The sequence below is a fragment of the Hydra viridissima genome, unplaced genomic scaffold (assembly GCF_058129835.1).
Source record: "Hydra viridissima isolate aposymbiotic clone 2 unplaced genomic scaffold, HvirCarnegie_v1 scaffold_7, whole genome shotgun sequence".
Classification (NCBI taxonomy): Eukaryota; Metazoa; Cnidaria; class Hydrozoa; order Anthoathecata; family Hydridae; genus Hydra; species Hydra viridissima.
Genome location: NW_028324306.1, coordinates 4,382,817 through 4,401,689, shown reverse-complemented (window position 1 = coordinate 4,401,689; position 18,873 = coordinate 4,382,817). Strand labels below are relative to the sequence as shown.

Genomic DNA, 18,873 nt, shown 5'->3' with positions numbered 1-18,873 from the left:
TTTAAATTAATCTCCTTATAAACCTTTTTAAAAAAGTAATTTAGTTCATTTAGTAAACAAGTTCTTGAACTGACAAAAACCTTTATAAACAAATACTGACCTAAATAATAACAAAGCCAACATTGATAAAACTAACGCTCCTAATGAAATGACGCTTCCAACCCAAGTCACAATCTGCAGCGTTAAAGGATTATAACCGCGCTGAGATGTATCAAGGATAAGTGCAAAACTTGTAAGATGGTTACATTCACATTTTACTTCAAAACTATCTTCAAAGACTTTGCGGCAACCAGCATTAGACCAGATATCTGAATTATTCAACCAAAAATAAACTACCTAAAAAAATCATTTTTCAATTGAAAAAAAACCGAAAATTGATTCCTATCTTGCCTAAAGTTGAGTTCCAGAAGTAACAATCCAAATGCCCATTCATGCTTATTTGATCGATATTCTTGTAGCTTATTTTAATAGGAGTTTTGAGGTCTTTAATCGGGTGTTGTAAAACAGCAGAAATAATGGAGGAGACAATAACCCCAGAACCATTCGTTCTATTGCCTTCTTGATCAATTTGTAAAGTAACACTATCATTATTAGACAAAAAAAGTGCAGGGTTCTTAAATACCATTGAGAACAAAATTTCACTTGAATTAAGTATAGCACCAGGAATTAAAATGGAGGCGTTCCAGTCAACTCCTAAAAAAGTAAAGAAAAGCAATTGAGTTCTTTCCGGAACTTATTGAACCTCTTTAAGTTCAAACTATTTCTTCTACTGATATTGGGATTCTAAAATATAGCAACTTTCATGAAACAATGCAAATTTTAACCGTCCACTTTTATTACAACTTATTTGTAACACATTTTTAAAGAACAAGCTGAGTAAATGAAAAACTCACAAAATTAAATACAAATTGAAGCTATAATCAAAATATAAATCATTATCACAAAGTAGTATATTTTAAAATTGTACTTTTTTGATTGCATGCTGAAACTGCATCCATTATATCTACGCTGGCATTTATCTCCATGTGATTTATAGCTTGAGTATCTACCGTATTTACATAAGTAAGAGTTAGCCCCAAATTTTTGAATGAATAATTTACATACGATTCATTTGATTTTTTAAGTTCCTCAACATTTGTGTTAGCTACTAAAGCAAGAAAATTGAGAATTTTGTTAGAAGCGTTGTTACCAATTTGAAATTGGGTAACCAAAGATCTTTTGGTTGATAACATGATGTCAATCATATTAAATACTTTCGCTGCCATCTAGTGAAAGAAAAAAGAAGTAAGTTCAAACGTTTTAATCCAAGTTAATATTTGCATATATTACACACCAATTAACAAAAATTTTCAGGTTTTCTAAAGTATTGCAAATATACAGATTCATTTTATTTTGAAGGAAAAAAAACTTTAAATTTTTTTTAGCTGATAACTTTTAGTACCTGTATACTGAAAATATTGCAATATTCAATAATGAGTTTCATTTAGTTGTGAGTTTTTGTGTTTAAAAGTCTAAAATTATATAGAACGGTATTTAAAATTTTTTTAGATGTATTAAGTTGTGAACAGGCTTTTTTGGAATATAAACAAAAAATTTATGAAACTAAAATAAAAAACTGAAATGAAACATAAAGTACATAAAATTAGGAATCAGGAACAAAGCGTTAGTTTATTAAAAGAAGATTTAAAAAAAATGAAAAGAAAAACTTAATAAATATTAGATTGTATAATAAATGTAATGTGGACGAGTCAAAATTTAATCTTATGAAGTCCGATGGAGCTAAAAGAGTATGGAGAAAAAAAGGCACAGTAAAATTTATTTGAGGCAATGTTATGGTTTGGGGATTGATGGCTTTAAACGGAACAGGAAAACTGGAGTTTTTTGATGGAATTATGGACTAAGAGGCTTGTGTTAACATTCTCAATAAAAATTTTCTGGCTTGAACTAGAAAACTGCGATTAGTAAAACATTTTATCTTCCAACAAGATAATGACCCTAACCTTACTTCAAAGAAAGCAAGAGTTTTTTTATCCAAAAGCACATTGAGTTACTTGAATGGCCAGCGCAAAGTCCAGATCTCAATCCAATTCAACAATTCAAGGCTATTCTAGATCAAATATGTGGCACACGCCTAAAAAGAAAAAAAGATCATGCTCCAAGATGGTTTCAACGGATGATTTCAACTCCAAGACGGTTTCAAAGGGATGATTTCAACTCAGATTCGACAAAGAAAATAGTTGAATCAATTCCATGTCAACTTGCAGAAATCATAAAAGCTAAAGGCGATCCAACTCGATATTAAAATGTCATAAAAATAATTACTCGGAGAAGCGTTAATCTTTAAGCCTTAATCTTTAAAATTTTATTCGGATACTTATTTAATGCTAAAAATTGCAAAGTTTAAATATATCTTAATTTTTTATCAACTAAGTATTATTATTGAGATTTTTTTTTTTCATATTGAATTCGTAGTAAAATTTTCTTTCAGAATAATCTTTTATTTTATTTTTATAAAGTTATTTTTTTCTGAAATAACCTGACAAAGTTTAATAATAAAATGTTTTTTTTCGGATATTTCTCTAACTGAATATACATTTATATGCAAGTGTAAAATTTCCATAAATTTAATGAAACAAGTGTTACAATACTTTATATTTTAAATAATTAAGGTTATTTAGAGGAGTTAAACAATCAAGGTAACGCCAAAATGTTATTCAACTATTACAAAATTAGATAACTTTGAGTATGTGGTTTAATAAACATACTTATAAACTATTTTTTTATAAATGAAAAATACTATTTAAAAATATTTAATTCTAATTTATCAGCTAATTTTAGAAATAAATGATAAAAGTTGTGTGCATGTGTGCATGTGTGTATGTGTGTATGTCTATGCATATACATATGCGTATATATATGTATATGTATATGTATATATATTTATATACATATATATGTATCTATGTATATATATAGATATATTTGTATATGTTTATGTATATAAATATATATATATATTTATATATATACATATATTTATATATATACATATATACACATACATATACTTTCAAAAATATAACAATATACCTTCTACTAAACTTTTATAGGCCATATATTTCAAAAGTGTATAACAAATAATATTGTAAAATAACTTATTATATTGTAAAAAAAAGCTGTATGAAAGTAACAAGCAATTTTATCTTATAGACAACTAAGGAAGCCAGTGAGTACCAATCGATAACTAAATATTTATTATTTAGTTACCAATTTTATTACCTAAAATACTGTTTTCTAAAATTTATCTGTTTTCATTCAGATAAAAATAAACGCATATGTATTTATCTTGTAATCCTTTTGCAAGCCTTAAATTTTTCAAAACATCTCAGTAAAAATAAATATAAAATGTTATATAAATTTTTAGTTAACTAGTAATATCTATGCTTAACAAAATTGGAAAAGGTAAAAGCTGTTTTTTAGTTACAATTCAAATTAATGATTTATTGTAAAAACAATCTTATGGAGAAGTTTGTTATAAAAGAAAAAAAAGTATTTACATCTCTTTTGGCTGACGAATTCAGAAAAATTTCTCTTAGAAGAGTTGTTACTAGATTTAAATCTTCTGGACTAGCATATATCGATGGGATTTTCTGAACCTCTTCAAGTCTTTGCAACTTATTATCAGGAGAGGAGCAGTTATTGCTTGTTTTCACACCATAACAAAAAGGAATCTAATTTTAAAACAAAATAAAAATATTTTTATGTTTTTATATCAAAAAAGATACAATAAAGATAAAAAGCCATAAATGAAATATATACAGCTCATTAAACTTGTTTAAAAAAGGCAAACGCTATATCAACTACCCACACCAGAGAAATTTCAAAATAAAATAGTTAAAAGCTTTTTTATTTTAAAGTTTCTAATGTAGGGAAGTTTTTTTTATTGCCTCGCTGAAAAGTCAAGTTTCTAACTAATCGGACATGTTCTAGTTATTGTAACATGCACCCCTACTGGATGAACTTTTTGTCTTTTGGCTTTTTTGGGTTCAGAACATTGCTTATTTGCGATGCTTAAGTCTTTTGTATAATTTGTAAAACTGCTTGCCTCACTGCCTTTTTCAAACTTGAAAAACAATAAACAAAATCAAGACAATTTAACTTGCATTATTAGTAAAAACGCTGAATTGGTAAACTGTTGTTATGATAGAGAATAAAAACCAATATAGAAAAAGTAAAAGTAACCCAACATAATAAACAAGATGATTTTAAAATTTTATGAAGGGAAAAGTAAATTATTTTTGCATGAGGAACAACTTTTGAAAGTTGAGATCATTATTCAGATCAATTCTTGAAAACGCTATTTTGTAAAAAGTAAAAAGTGAGTAAATGCCATGATGGTAGCAGATAGATTCTGTTAAATATCAATATTGAACTGAAATTTTGGAATAAAATCAATTTTTGAACGACATATAAAGTTTTGTCTGGAAAAACAAGTATTATCTTAAATTTTCAAAAGCATCTTTAAATAATGATTATAAATCTCACTTTATAAAGAGTTATATACGATGAAACAAAACATGATGTTTTGGGTCAAGAGGCATAATAAAAAAAAGAGTAATTCCTCTTCTTTCAACTTGTGACAAAGTATTGCAAAAGTCTAAGCAAACAGTTATACTTTGAACACTAAATCATACTTGACTTAAAAGAATCAGCTGCATGGTGGCATTAGTTTTACAGTCAGTTAAGCTAGCATCTTCCCAATAACCCTTTTTTAACGAGTTCCAGTTGCAAAAACGTGAAGCAGTTTTGTTTTGATTAGCATTATATCTGCATGAAACAAAAGCTGTTGTGTTGACTAGTGTTGTTTTAAAGATATACTTTCCTTTGAATGCATCATCTCCAGCAGTACTAGACATGCAGCAATCTAAGCATTTAAAGTACAAGTAAACATAATTTTAAACTGATCAAAAACACCTAGATTGAAACAAGTCTTTTGCTTTGTCGTATAATTATATGCCTTTAGCAGGTTTCCGAAGGAAACAGCATTTAAATAAGCATTTGTCTTGTGCAAACCATTCTACTTAACAAATTGAACTGTTTACCATTACAAAAAACAACCACTTTTGTTATATTAACACTTTCATTAAGAGCTACAGGATAAATATTTTCCATATACTCGTAGAACTCTATCTGCTTGTTATCACTCATCTTACTGAACCAAATGGTTACATTTAAAACTCCAGCACTAAAAGCAATAATCAAGTTAATCTAAGAAAGCATAAAATGTAGTTAACTGGCAATTAATTTTACACATAACCATTACCAACATGTTCCACTTACAATTATTTAACACAGAACCGACATAAAAGCATTTTAAAAATATAGTCAGTTTCATAACATTCTATTAGAAAAAGTAAATGGTTTTTTTATATTCCTTTCCAAAAACAACTCATTTTTTAAAACTAAACAAACTTGATCTTAATTTGGAACTTCGTCACATACTTAGTAATAACGCTTTGAAATAAATTTCTAATTTTAAGAAAAAATAGAACTAACATGGCCTACTTAAATACACGGCCTTCTTTTCTGCTTAAATCGAAAAAAAATAGAAGGCCAGTTTGAAAATCGTATATTCTGCCGGATGGACAAACTTTCTCAAATCAATTTTAATTATCGCGATATAAATTTAAAGTAAGCATATCTGGCCCAGGATGAAAATTTTTACGTTGGCTAGCTTTATCAAAACTCTACTTAACTTTGAATACTTAATTGTGGCTTCTTTTTTGTTATTAGATAATAATTATGGTTAATAAATGATTTTTATTATGGTTGCACCTCTAATTATATCTGTTGTAAAGTAGTCCCAGTTTTTTGTTTTCCAAAGTACAATGATTTGAGAAAGACATAGGTTATATTTGGCAATAGAAATTTTGGGACTGTCAGTACTGTGCAAGAAATAAAAGTACACAAATTCTCAAAAATAAGCTTCAAAAGTATAAAAAAACTCTACCACAAACTGATTAAAAATGAAACAAAATATTTTCAATTTTCTCTGTGTCTTTTTTTAAACGCAACAATGTTATCTGCAACAATCGAATCCCTGACTCTCTTTCTGGTGTTTTTAAAATAAATATTTGAAATAACAATCTGTATAATTTCTTTTCCATGACTTTGATGGTTTGTACATAAAAATGGTTGATACCCTTCTCTCCAAAAACTAACTTTGCTGCTTTACAGTGTTGCATTTGAGACTGATAAATAATATCAAAAATGTAATCTATCATAGCAAAACTGTCAGAGACATATTCTAAAATCAGTACTGATAGAGTTGTTAGCCCACCTCTGGACAATTTATTTAAATAACTATGATCAGTTGACTCCTGTTGAAAATGTTTTGTACAAAGCAATTTGCAACATACTCAAAACTTCTTAATCAATATTTTGGTAATAAAACCAGCAACGTAACTGGCAACTTCATGAGAACCATCCAATAAAGTCACACTATCAAAATCTCATTGATTTTCTCCATCAAGGATCTAACATGTTATATATCTTCTTTTATTTGGATTATACTCTCACAATAAATAACATCTTTCAAACTGACAAGGAATCTCCTACCACCCAATTGACAGTATTATCATCTTTTTTTTTACCATGTGTATCAAGTAATTTTGTAAAAGAAGAAACATTTGAAGCATGATTGCCACAAACAACACCTTGAACATTAAAACTATTTTTTATTAAAAATTCAATCAGGTTAAGAATTTCAGACTTTAACCAGTCACTATTCAATTTTACAATTGGAATTGCTATGACAACACAGGAGATTTTTTCTTTCAAACCATCAATCATGAAAGAAACAATGCTTCTATAACATCTGTTTTCCTCACTAATCTCAGTTAAATTGCCACCAGAATATTCAGCACATGGTTACAAATACATTTCATCAAAAATTATTATAAGATCTTTTGATAAGTTCCCATTTTCATGTAGCAACTTCAAAACTTTCATAGAATCTATTTCACCTGATTTAAGCTTGCCTAACAATGATATAGATGGGAGTGGGAATTCCTTTAGCAGTAAATGATAAGTTTGCAGTGATGTGTACTGCAACATCAATTGAAATTGAAAAACATTTGAAGAATAAATTTTTTTTTTTATTTGGTGACTTTTGACTTCTTCAAGAATAGAAGACAACTTTTCTTTTTCTGTGGTAATATGTGAATTGAGGTTTTCCAGTATACTCCTTCTTTTTAACATAGATTGGTGGGTTACTCTGAACCAAGGTGATAAGGAAACTGGAAGATTTTTATAAAAAAGTTGGACATGTAAATTTTTGTTGATGCGAATAGAATCAGCAACTTCAGGTATGTGTTGTTCATTTTGAATAATTTTATGGAATACATCACAATCATCAAATTTGGAAAATAAATATCCTGCTAGTGAATCAACAGCTGAAAGAGAATTAACATCTTCAATAATATCCTTTGATAAGAATTTCTGAAATTCATCTTCTTGAAATATTCTTTTAGTTGGTGATTTTCTTGGTCCAGTTATAACTGGAAGAGAAGCAGTTGCTATGCTAGCAGGGTATATTGTAGGAACAGGCTTCAAAATCGTTTTGCTAATGCTCTTTTATGTATGACTTTTTTTCAGAGTGTTTTAAACAGATCACAGATGATTTTGTGACAGTCTAGAAATTTCTATTAACAAATCTAACCCATAGCTTTCTTAAATCATAATCTTTTGGAAAACCAAAAACTGAAACTACTTCACCACCAAGATAATTGGAGGTACAACCAACAGCACAGCATTTATTAACCATAATTACTATTTGTTAATAAAAAGAAGCTACAATCAAGTGTATGAGGTTTAGTTGATGTAAAGATTTGGGAAACGTTCAAGTTTTTCTCCTATGCCGGATTTACTTATTTAAAATTTATAGCGCAATATTTAAAATATGTTTAGAAAGTTTGTCCATCCTACAGAATATACATTTTTTAAACTGGCCTTCTATTTTTTTTCGATTTAAGCAGAAAAGAAGGCCGTGTATTTAAGTAGGCCATGGAATTAAAATAAAAAAAATAAATTTTTCGCACATGGTATTTTAGCACATTTTGTAGACCAGCATTTAGAATATAATGTTAGGAAGCTTCTTTTTGGTTTTTAATTGAAAAGCAAATCCTTACATTTTATTAAAAAACTTGTACAGTTATCAATTTAAAAAATACTTTATTAAAAAATTACCTGTAATTTGACAAAAGGTTCATTGGATTATCTAGCGATAGGCTAAAGTTGTTTAAGTAGTTGGAAGTCTAAAGCAAACTAAATACGTTAAATGAAAAAAACGAAATAAAAGTCCTAAATCCTAAATACCGATTCAAAACATTTTATTACTTGACAAACTATGCTAAAAGATTCTGTGGTCAGGTCATCTAGTTGATTGGTTAGTAAGACCGCTGTTTTACTAACAAATCAACCAGATGACCTGCCCTTATATATGTCTGCTCTTTATTTTTACATTTTTTAAGTAAAAAATGTAAATATAAAGAGCAGACATATTAGGGAAGTTTTTGAGGAAAGTTTTTTTTACCCAGCTTGAATAAGATACTTAAATTAGCTTTTTTCTTTAATTTGTATGAGATAATCTTAATCACACTTACAATTAGAAAATGAGCAGGTAATATATTATAATGACCATTTATGAACCATACCAAATTATTTAGCAAATCCGTATTGAAGATTGGCGATTTCATATTTATCGAAAGTGTTAGCTCTGAGTTTTCTGGAAAAAAAAATTGATTAAAACTAAATGTTATTATGTAAACATTTTGACATAAAACACGTTCAGTTAAAAAAGCTTATCTTAAAAAGTTAATTTTGTGAAGTAAAAAGTTTTAAAATAACTTATATTTAGTGATTTTTAAAATTTTTAAATCATTTTACTAAACCTTAGCTGTTTTTGGTTAGTTTTAAGTTTGATAAAAAAAAATGTCTTATTAGTTTTAGAAATATTATTCTTTGTTAACTTCTGCTGTAATAAGATAGTTGTAAGAATTAATTGCATTTAAAAGTTATATTATGCTTATTTGATTGGTATTCCATATAATTTTTTCAAAATTGGCATCCAAATATAAGAATTCTTAGTTGGAACAATAAATTTATTAAAAGAAGCAACATATGCTCTGAACATAAATGCATAGATTCTTTTTTAGACAATATTTATATAGAATATAAGTAATCAATATTTGAAATATAAAACTGGTTTTTAAGTGTTGATGTAGAGTAAGGTTAATAAGATAAACATCCTAAAACACACATTATTTATGGCTCCATGAGATACGAAGAATGGCTCCTGGATCTCCGACAAACTAATAGCGAGTGGGGTATTATATTCTTAAAAAGTCATAAATACTCTTAAACTTGTAAAGCTGCAGTTGGCAATCAACATCATTGAGGGTCCTGAAGGTCAAATAAAACTGGAACGCACAAAAGTTCCGTATTTAGTCAAATAAGAGTTTATGTAAAGTACAAGAAAATGCAATGTTTCAAATTGTTGTAAACGAAAGTTAGTTTCTAATGTAGTTAAATATTGTTTTCTACCGTTTTGACATTTTTCCAAAGTCAAATTTTTCTGTTCTAACCTTTCAGAGATCATTTCAAACTTTTTTTACTCTGAAAAAGTTGTTTAAAGTTTATTAACAACAATAGATGATGTGAAGTTTTTATGTTTTAAAGGTTTTAAAATAATTTTTGTGAATATATTAAAAACAATAGTTTGTAACATAAATATTCAAAAATAAGTGTATAAACACATAAAATGGCCAGAGAATTGCAAAAAAACCAGTAAGTAATTTCTGAACTTTAAAATGCGAAGCCATAAAACTTCACTGTTAGGTTTGTTAGATACAAGAAAAAATCAAACAGAAAGCATATGAATAAAAGATATTAATTGGACAGAAGAACCAATACCAAAAAGTTTAAAAATTTATACGGTTGTAAGGTTGTGAGGTTGTAAATGATAATTCAGAGCTCTTATCTGGCCCATTGGACTGTATATTTCTAAATTTTTAGTATAATACTCTAACAGTGTGCTGCATCAATCTCTTTTAAGTTACCGTGTCCTGGCTAAGAAAATTTTTGCTCTATAATTTCAATCTTGCAGCTGTCTTCTGACTTTTAAAAATTAAGTAATGCTTAACTCATTATGGAATTTTTATATTGGGAAAGCAACTGTCCGACAACAGAATGATTTTACTTATATAAGGAATTTCTTTTACTATATTTTTTAATATTATCACAGCTGCACTAGCAATATCTTTGCCAGATATCCCGCTTAAGAATTCGGACCATATGCTGTTGTATACCCTTTTGTTAATATTACAATGACCTTTTAATTGTAAACATTAAGTTTACTAAAACAATAAAAGCTTGGTACATTAGCTTTTGGCAGATTAAAAACATTTTCAAGATCAAAAACTACAACTCTTATACCGTTAATTTTTCTGTCGATTCTTCGTTCTTTCCTCAAATCCTTCTGATTTCCTTTGAATGTGCAATTCTTGCTGATAATTTCTTTCTTCTGATGATTGTTCAAGGATTTTAAACTCTTTGTATTCATCACATCTATCTTCCTTATGTTTAAAAAATGAAATATTAAACTCCTCATTGAAGACTTTTCTGTAAATGTTTTCTTTTTTAACAAAAGTGTATGATCTGTACAAGGTTAAAGAATTTTCATCTGTAACCTTGTACAGATCATACACTTTTGTTAAAGTTTAACTACCATCTAAATATTGCTTATTGCTTTTGGCACAATAGTAAATTGATTCGACTAAAGGAAACGATTTAATTTGGTTTCTAACCGTTTCCTTTTTTTTGTTTGATGTATGTTTTTTGGCATTTCGACCTTTGAGTGGTGATCTTGGTACAGAAGTTGTTGTATTTTGAATTTTTTCATGAAAGTAATATATATGTTGTTGACTGATGCTCACTGTGTCACAAAAATTCTTTACAAACTTGCACACGAGTATTGTTTTGTTCTAAGTAATACTTGTACACATGTGATTATCTGCTCTTTTCTTTGTATGTTTGCTTCCGAAACGGTTCACCCCTAATGTTGCACTTACTATAAAAATGCTGCTTTTTCTCATCCGACAATTTATAAAATTGTTTCATTATTTGATTTCTTTCTTCATTGGAAAAATAATCACTGCATTTTTAACTGCATTTCGGTTTACAACCTCTTTTAACTTTTTTGCAGGATGTCCTTTAATATCAATATACTCTTCTCCCATATCTCTTTTTGTTTTCCTTATATTTTTTTGCCAATTTTCTGGGGTCTTTTTTCTTTTTTTAGTTAACTTTTCTTTACTTTCCGTTGTTGAAATCAAAGATTTAGATTAATGTAAATTATCTTCATTTTTCTCTGTAGATGTACTTGTACTTTTTCCCACATGTTTTAATATTACGTTGTAAATATCCTCTGTCATACTCATGGTTTCAGTTTCATTTATAATATTATTATTTTCAATTACTAAAGATTTATCCAATATAAGTGTTTACTAACTGACAACAATTTTTTACCGAACCACTTGTCACGCGACCTCACCGGACGCAGTGATTGGCTTAGCTTGATATTAAACAGAGCAGATTTTAGAATGGAAGTTAAACCACAATTACACACGCATTAAAATAATGTTTTGGCTTTTTCAATATCCGGAGATTGAGCAAAATGTTATAAATTGATGTTTTCTTTTTTGGATTTTGAACAAAAGAGATCTAAATATTTTGATAAGAAATGCAGATTCTGTAGAAGCTTATCTTAAAATGAAACTCTGTAACAGTAACTCATTTTCAGTAAAATGCGGATGTTGAACAAACAAAAAGTGAGCTTTTAAAGGAATACGCCATGTCAATTAAATCTGCAACCTCCGGTCAGAATATTGACGAAGTTATAGCAACAGAAGAATTGAAAAATTAAGTCGAAAAAATCGATTATCAAAAAAAGATTTCAAAATCAGAACCCTGGATTTCAAAGTACAATCTAACAACTGGATATAAACAGATCCTGACTTCAGACGCATGGTTGAACGACAGAATTGTTGATGCGGTCAACAAAAATGGTTTGAACACATCTTGGTAAAAAAAAACAAAACAAAACAATTCTTATAAATCAGACGCGATCTGGGTTCGAAGCAGTAACTTGTGAGTCGATCATCATTCTTCACGACGCCAACCATTTGGTGACAACTGCATGCATTGAAGGAGAAGTTTTGTATTTAGCTCCATTTCAAACTATGTTAAAGCTCAAATGAGACAACTCTATGTTAGACTTGTTAATCCCGAAGGTTTTCTTCCAGTAACAAAAGTACCATGCGCACTACAACCAAATGCATCAGACTGCGGTGTTTATGCAGCTGCCTTTGCATTTCAGTTGGTAATTTATGGAAAAGATGGTATGACGCAAACATTTGATGACAAAATGATGCGCTCTCATCTCATTTGCTGTTTGGAAACATCAATCATCACACCTTTTCCAAATACCGTCTCACGTAAACATGAACGCAAGAAGGCGATGCAAATTACCAACATTTAGAACATGTTATTTGGTAATTTTAAACTGTATTTTAACTGCTAAATTATGTTTTTATTTTATTTTGATCGTTTTTTTTAAAAATAAAATACTGGGGGCCATGTGAAAAATCTGCATCAAGATCCGGCATGCATATAAACGTTCCCTGGTATCGGTCATATTTGACTTTAAGGCATGTTATTTGATAAATAAAATAGCGTAACAATAATTACAACTTATTTTTATATAATTACAACTAATTTTTACAACTTATTGGAAAAAATATCAAATGATAAGAAATAAATATTTTTTGGTTCTCTCATGTGTACTATCCTAGTCAGAGAAGCCTTTTTTTCCTACCTAGTTGAAGGTAAAAAAAGTTCGCTAAAGTTTGCGAACTTTTTATACTTTTCTATGTTTTATTTTTTTTACTCATTTAGATGAATTTTTTATTTTTTTATTATCATAAAGTTTTATTTAGACATTCTTTTATCTTTTTCAAAAGTAAAAAGCTTGAAATATTGACTATAGCTTTTGCCAAATGAGTAATTAAAATAGGTGAAAATATAAATTTTCCAATAAATATTGTTTTTTGAAAATAATATATCTCAAAAGTTCCGTAAAGTTCCACCCTGAAATGACTTTTTTATCCTAGGGGATGTTATCAAGGATAACTAAAAAAATATCAGCTACCCCGAATTGCCCGAAATGGATTTATGGGTATAAGCATATAAAACTAAAATCTGTGTAAAATATTTTTCACCCCACAATGAGGGGGTTGTAAACTGTACGTGGTCATTACTTCTGAACGCCAAAAGATTTTTTTATGAAATTTGAATTATATTGATAAAATCAGATTGTATTTTAACTTTTGAAAAAAATTGTTTAAAATACTGTCCTCCCTCTCAAAGGGTTAAAGGGGGCCGTTATTTGGGTTCTTCATGTTCTCAAACTTCAATAACCGTAATAATTTGTAACACATCCTCATTTGACAATAGTATTAAAATAAAAAATTTAGGAGTTCACATTATGCCTGGAAAAGTCAATGAATAGGATAGTAGACATGAGAGAACCAAAATATATTTTTTTCTTATCATTTGATATTTTTTCTAATAAGTAGTAAAAAATATTAATGAAAATGGTGTATTAAAAAAATTCCACTAATGGCCACTTCCTGAGCTTTTCAATTCATAGTGCACATCAAGACAAGCAAGACCAGCTACACCATGGACTGATAGTTCGGAGAGAACTAAGAGGAGAAAGGCATCCAGGTATATTAAAATCTATATGCTGCGTTTTTGGTTGCTAATTTTATTTAAATGAGTACATTTTTCTAAAAATATAAAATATTTTTTTAGTTTGATTAGTGACTATTGTATCAAAGAACTTGCCTGTGCAGCTGCGTTGAGAGCTAAATCAAGCTCAGGAAAGACCGAATTTTCAAAAGTTATAAACCATTCTGTTAAAAATCCAGCTCTGGCCAGGAAAATTATTGAAAATACAAAAACGAATCTAATAGTGATGAAAGCAGAAGAGGCCCTTGCGTTAAAGATAATTTGCAATCTCAGTGATTTACAATATCAAGCTATTAAAAACTCTTCATTGAAACAGAATGCAGAGATATACCCTTCAGTCAAAGTAATATTTGATGCAAAATTAAAATGTTATCCAGAAAATTTAGAAATTTTAGAAACGTCTGCCAAATATTATGTTCAGTTAATGGTAAACCACACTTTATCAAGAATTATAAACATATCTAATACAGAGCGTCTAGATGGATTGGAAACAACTGGAAAATTCTATATGAAAGCTGGAATGGATGAAGCTTCATGTCAAAGTGTATACAATCAAAGATTTGATGACACAGATCTTTCAACAGGAGTTGAAAGCGAAAAATCTTTGATCCAAACTGCAAATGTTCCGTTGAAACTGGAAATAGGGGCCATCACTGTATGGTCAAACCCAATGCCTTCAAACCCCCACTTTTGCAGGCCTCTTCACCTGCAATACCAAAAAGAAACAAAAGAATCAACAAGAGCTGAAGAATAAGATGTTAGGAAGCAAATCGAAAGTCTTCAAGATTTTGAACTTGAAATCCCCTTCTCTAACTAGAAAGCAAAAATAAAAACAAACATGGCCTACTTTATTTATACGGCCGGATATTTTGCATTTTGAAAAAAAAATAGAAGGCCAGTTTTTTCATAAGGCGCTTTTAAAGGAGCAACTCGAGTTTCAAAGAATATGGTTAACAAATGTTGTATTGTGAATTGTCGTTCAAATTATGATGGTGAAGTATCTACAGTAGTATTTTCGTTTCCAAAAAATGAAGAGTTGAAAAAAAATTGGATTAAATTTGTAAATAGAAAAGATTAGACACCTACAAATACTTCCGTAATATGCATCAAACATTTTGAAAAAAAATATTATAAGAAAGGTAATACGAATCAACGTTTTCGATTAATAAAAAAACTAAAGCCTATTCCAACTATTTTTGATTGTACAAATTTGCCTGAAGAAAGTCCATCACAACTTATAAAATCTTCTAATTCGTTAAGAAAATCACCAACTAAAAGAATATTTCAGCCAGATCAATATGGACAGTTTTTATTGAGTGATTTGATTATAAACTTTGATGATATTACTGAAAGTCTTGCTCCAGATGGTTTTTCATTCTTGAAGTATGATGATCATGTAATTTTTTATAAATTGAGTCATAGTACTTTATCTATTCCTGAAGTTACAGAGTGCATTCGCATAAACAAGGAGATGCATGTTAAATTATTTTACAAAGGTTCACCCCTACCATTACCTCAGTGGTTTCGTCATGGAAGAGATTGTTGTTTATCTCGTAAAAGCATGCTTTATAATTTTCCTACCTACATTAAATCACAAGCTGAACAATTTTCATCTATATTAACTGAATTACAGCAAATTAAGTATATGAAGAAACCTATTTTTTCAGTCAATATTATAAAGTATTCACTGATGTTACGATATACTTCTACACAGTCATACCAACTTTTGCGTGAAGAATTGCCTTTACCATCAATATCTTTACTTAAAAAAATAACTAGTGGAAATATTGATGCTCTAAGTTGTGCAAAACATTTAAAATTAGAAGGGAAGATATCTCAAGACATTTGCTTGATTTTTGATGAAATGTACTTGCAAAAATGTGAAGAGTATTTTGGTGGAGAGATGATTGGTAGTGATGAGTCTGGAGAATTGTATAATGGAATAGTTTGTTTTATGATAGTTGGCCTGAAACAAAATATTCCATATGTGATTAAATCATTACCTAAAAAAACAATCAATGCTGAATGGTTGAAAGAAGAAATTTTTGAATGTCTTCGTATTCTAACTGAATGTGAATTTAATGTTAGAGTTATTGTGTGTGACAACCATTCCTCTAATGTTTCTTGTTTTAAAAAAATCCTTTGTGCATCAAATCAACAAGCTGAAGATTTGTTTTTTATTTACAATCTAAAAAAGATTTACCTTTGTTTTGATGTTGTACATCTTATTAAAAATATCAGAAATAATTTGTTAAATTGTAAAAGATTTTTATTTCCAGATTTTAAGTTTGATGGATTTAAAGATCCTATAATTGTATGTGGTGGAGAAATAAAATGGAACACCTTCCACAATATTTATGAAAAAGACCTCGCTCTTGATGCTGGTTTGCGTAAAGCACCAAAAATAACAATGAAAGTATTACATCCAGGCAATTTTAAACAAAACGTTTCTTTAGCACTTGCAATTTTTGATGAAACTACTTCTGCAGCAATTCACTCATATTTCCCTGATCTTAAATGTAGTGCAGATTTTTTGACATTATTTTACAAGTGGTGGGTTTTATCAAATTCAAAAAGTCAGTATTCAACGTGTAATATTTTAGGTAATGCAGTTGTTTCTGGAGATAAAAAACCTGAATTTCTTAGGGAAATGGCACACTGGATTGAAGCTTGGCAATTGCAAAAGGTACCAAACTGTGAGAAGTTTACTTTAAGTGCTCAAACAGCTGCAGCATTGATAAGAACACTTAATTGTCATGCCTCATTGATTGAGGACTTACTTAATGACGGATATAACTTTGTTTTAACTGGGAGGTTTCAAAGTGACCCATTAGAAAGGAGATTTGGACAATATAGACAAATGAGTGGTGGAAGATTTTTGATTGGTTTAAAAGAGGTCTCTATTTCTGAAAAAATATTAAAAATCAAAAGTATAGTTAAAGAAAGTATTAACTTTGATGATAGTTTAAAAGTACCACTTGAGTCAGAAAATAATTTAACAGATTTGAAAAACTTTCTTCTTGATATCAATACAACTCAGTGTGCTCCAGAAATCATGAATCTAGCACCAGAAAGTAGAGAAGTAGGTGCTCATATTGCTGGATATATAGCAAAGAAACTAAAAAAACGCTTTGGTACATGTTGCCAAGAATTTTTATGTTGTGCTAATATTGATGAAAGCAATCCTGATCATACTTATTTAACAATTATTTCTAGGGGTGATCTCACTATTCCTTCACCATCACTTTTGGATTATGTTTGCACATCGTTTGCTATGATTGACTACTCTTATAACAAAATAAAGAAACTTAATTTACATGCAAGACAAGCTTTAGAATATTTGTTAAATCACTTTTGTGACTCTTTTCAGACTTTTTCTTGTCCTATGCATGAGAAAACTGGGATAAAACTTGCTGGAAGAATTGTTATCAACATTTTCCTTAATAATAAAAGAATTATCTCTACCAGCGAAGTAGCTGTTGATCATGTAAAATCTTTTAAAAAGAGAAAATTTGAAAAAACTCAATAAATTATATATAATACAATTACTTTTTATTTTGATGAAAAAAGAAAAAGATTTAAATATTTTATATAAATATTCTTGTTTTTTAAATTGTGTCTGTTTACTTAAATTTTAAGTTTTAAAATAAAGGCTTGTTTTGATATCTTTTTATTTATTTCTTATAGAATATTCGCTTAGTACCTAAATTTATGAATATAAACCACTTTTGTCGACTTTTTAAATTTAGAAAGTAAAATACATTTGCAAATATTCAAAAAGTCTTAAGTTTTCGAAACATTACGATTTTAAAAACTGGCCTTCTATTTTTTTTTTCAAAATGCAAAATATCCGGCCGTATAAATAAAGTAGGCCATGAAACAAAAATTGAGGTGACCATGTTGGACGGCAAGGGAGTGAATGCTATAACAGGAACAAACTCAACTCAATCTTGCTATGTTTGTTCTGCCAAGCCTTGTGAAATGAACAAGGTGGATGTAATTAGAGAAAAAGTTTGCAATAAGCAAGCTATAGCTTTAAGATTATCCACACTGCACTGTTAGATACGAATTTTTGAATTAATTCTACACTTGGGATATAAATGGATATTAAAATATACCAGTCCCGATCTCCAGAAGATAAATTATCTGTAAACTCTCGAGAAAAAGAAATCAAAATAAAGTTTAGAGAGGTGTTAAGCTTAGTGGTTGATACTCCTAACCAGGGATTTGGAAATACTGATACAGGAAACACTGCAAGGAGGGCATTTTTAGCAGCAGAATCTTTCTCTGAAATAACAGGAGTTAGTTTGGACATCATTTAAAGACTAAGAAACATATTGAATGCCGTTTGCAGTGGATTCCACCTGAGCTTGGATGCTTTTGAAACGTACTGTTATAAAACTTCAGAGGTGATAGTGGAAACCTATCCTTGGTACATTATGCCACCTACACTTCATAAGGTTCTGGAACATGAATTTTTAATTGCTGAGCATTTGGATCTTCCTATTGGAGCGTATTTGGAGGAGGCTCAGGAAGCACAAAATAAGGCCATACGAAATGCAAGACTAAATCACACATACAAAATATCTAGAATTAATGTATGCAGATCCAATTCCATTATTTACTAATAAGAAGCGATCCTGTCATCTCTTCGATTACTTTCAGGAACCCCAAAACATTTTCTGGTCCTAACCTTAATCCTGACGTACAAGACCTACTCAGAGGAGATGAATAGTAATTTTTTTTCTTAATAATTGTTATCTTTTCAAATTTAAACTTTTTCGTGTAAAAATTCGTTTATCAGTAAATATAATTAGGGATTACATATTAATGCTTAATAAATAAAGTAAATATTTTTTTCACTTAGAAAATATTTTTAGAATAATTTCTAGAATCTAAAAATTAAAAAAAGTTGTATTGAAAATTCAAGGGAGGAGGGGGAGGAAAGAGGGGATAAAGGGAGGGGTCTACAACTTGAAAAGTTTTTAATTAACCATTTTTTAA

At 29.0% G+C, this 18,873-nt stretch overlaps 2 protein-coding genes across 7 annotated transcripts in view; one reads left to right on the top strand and one right to left on the bottom strand.

Moving 5' to 3' along the window:
• The window catches only part of LOC149885723 (adhesion G protein-coupled receptor L3-like), a 36,425-nt gene that overhangs the window by 5,073 nt on the left and 12,479 nt on the right, over window positions 1-18,873 (bottom strand). For 2 of the 6 annotated variants that reach the window (XM_090092423.1, XM_090092422.1), the window contains exons 1-9: window positions 10,495-10,701; window positions 8,664-8,785; window positions 8,248-8,315; window positions 5,103-5,245; window positions 4,695-4,924; window positions 3,558-3,731; window positions 968-1,265; window positions 391-693; window positions 101-308 (exon numbers count right to left, since the gene is read on the bottom strand). In XM_090092423.1, the coding sequence (XP_089948549.1) occupies window positions 101-308; window positions 391-693; window positions 968-1,265; window positions 3,558-3,731; window positions 4,695-4,924; window positions 5,103-5,245; window positions 8,248-8,315; window positions 8,664-8,785; window positions 10,495-10,669 (1,721 nt within the window). In that variant the 5' untranslated portion in view covers window positions 10,670-10,701. Of the gene's footprint in view, window positions 1-100; window positions 309-390; window positions 694-967; window positions 1,266-3,557; window positions 3,732-4,694; window positions 4,925-5,102; window positions 5,246-8,247; window positions 8,316-8,663; window positions 8,786-10,494; window positions 10,702-18,873 lie in introns of those variants that run through there. The other 4 variants (XM_090092425.1, XM_090092426.1, XM_090092424.1 and 1 more) reach the window with 3 other exon arrangements.
• Window positions 10,958-17,444, top strand: LOC149885724 (uncharacterized). Its single transcript, XM_090094026.1, has one exon. It carries the CDS (start codon window positions 15,341-15,343, stop codon window positions 17,396-17,398), a length of 2,058 nt encoding a protein of 685 aa, XP_089950152.1. The 5' UTR covers window positions 10,958-15,340; the 3' UTR covers window positions 17,399-17,444.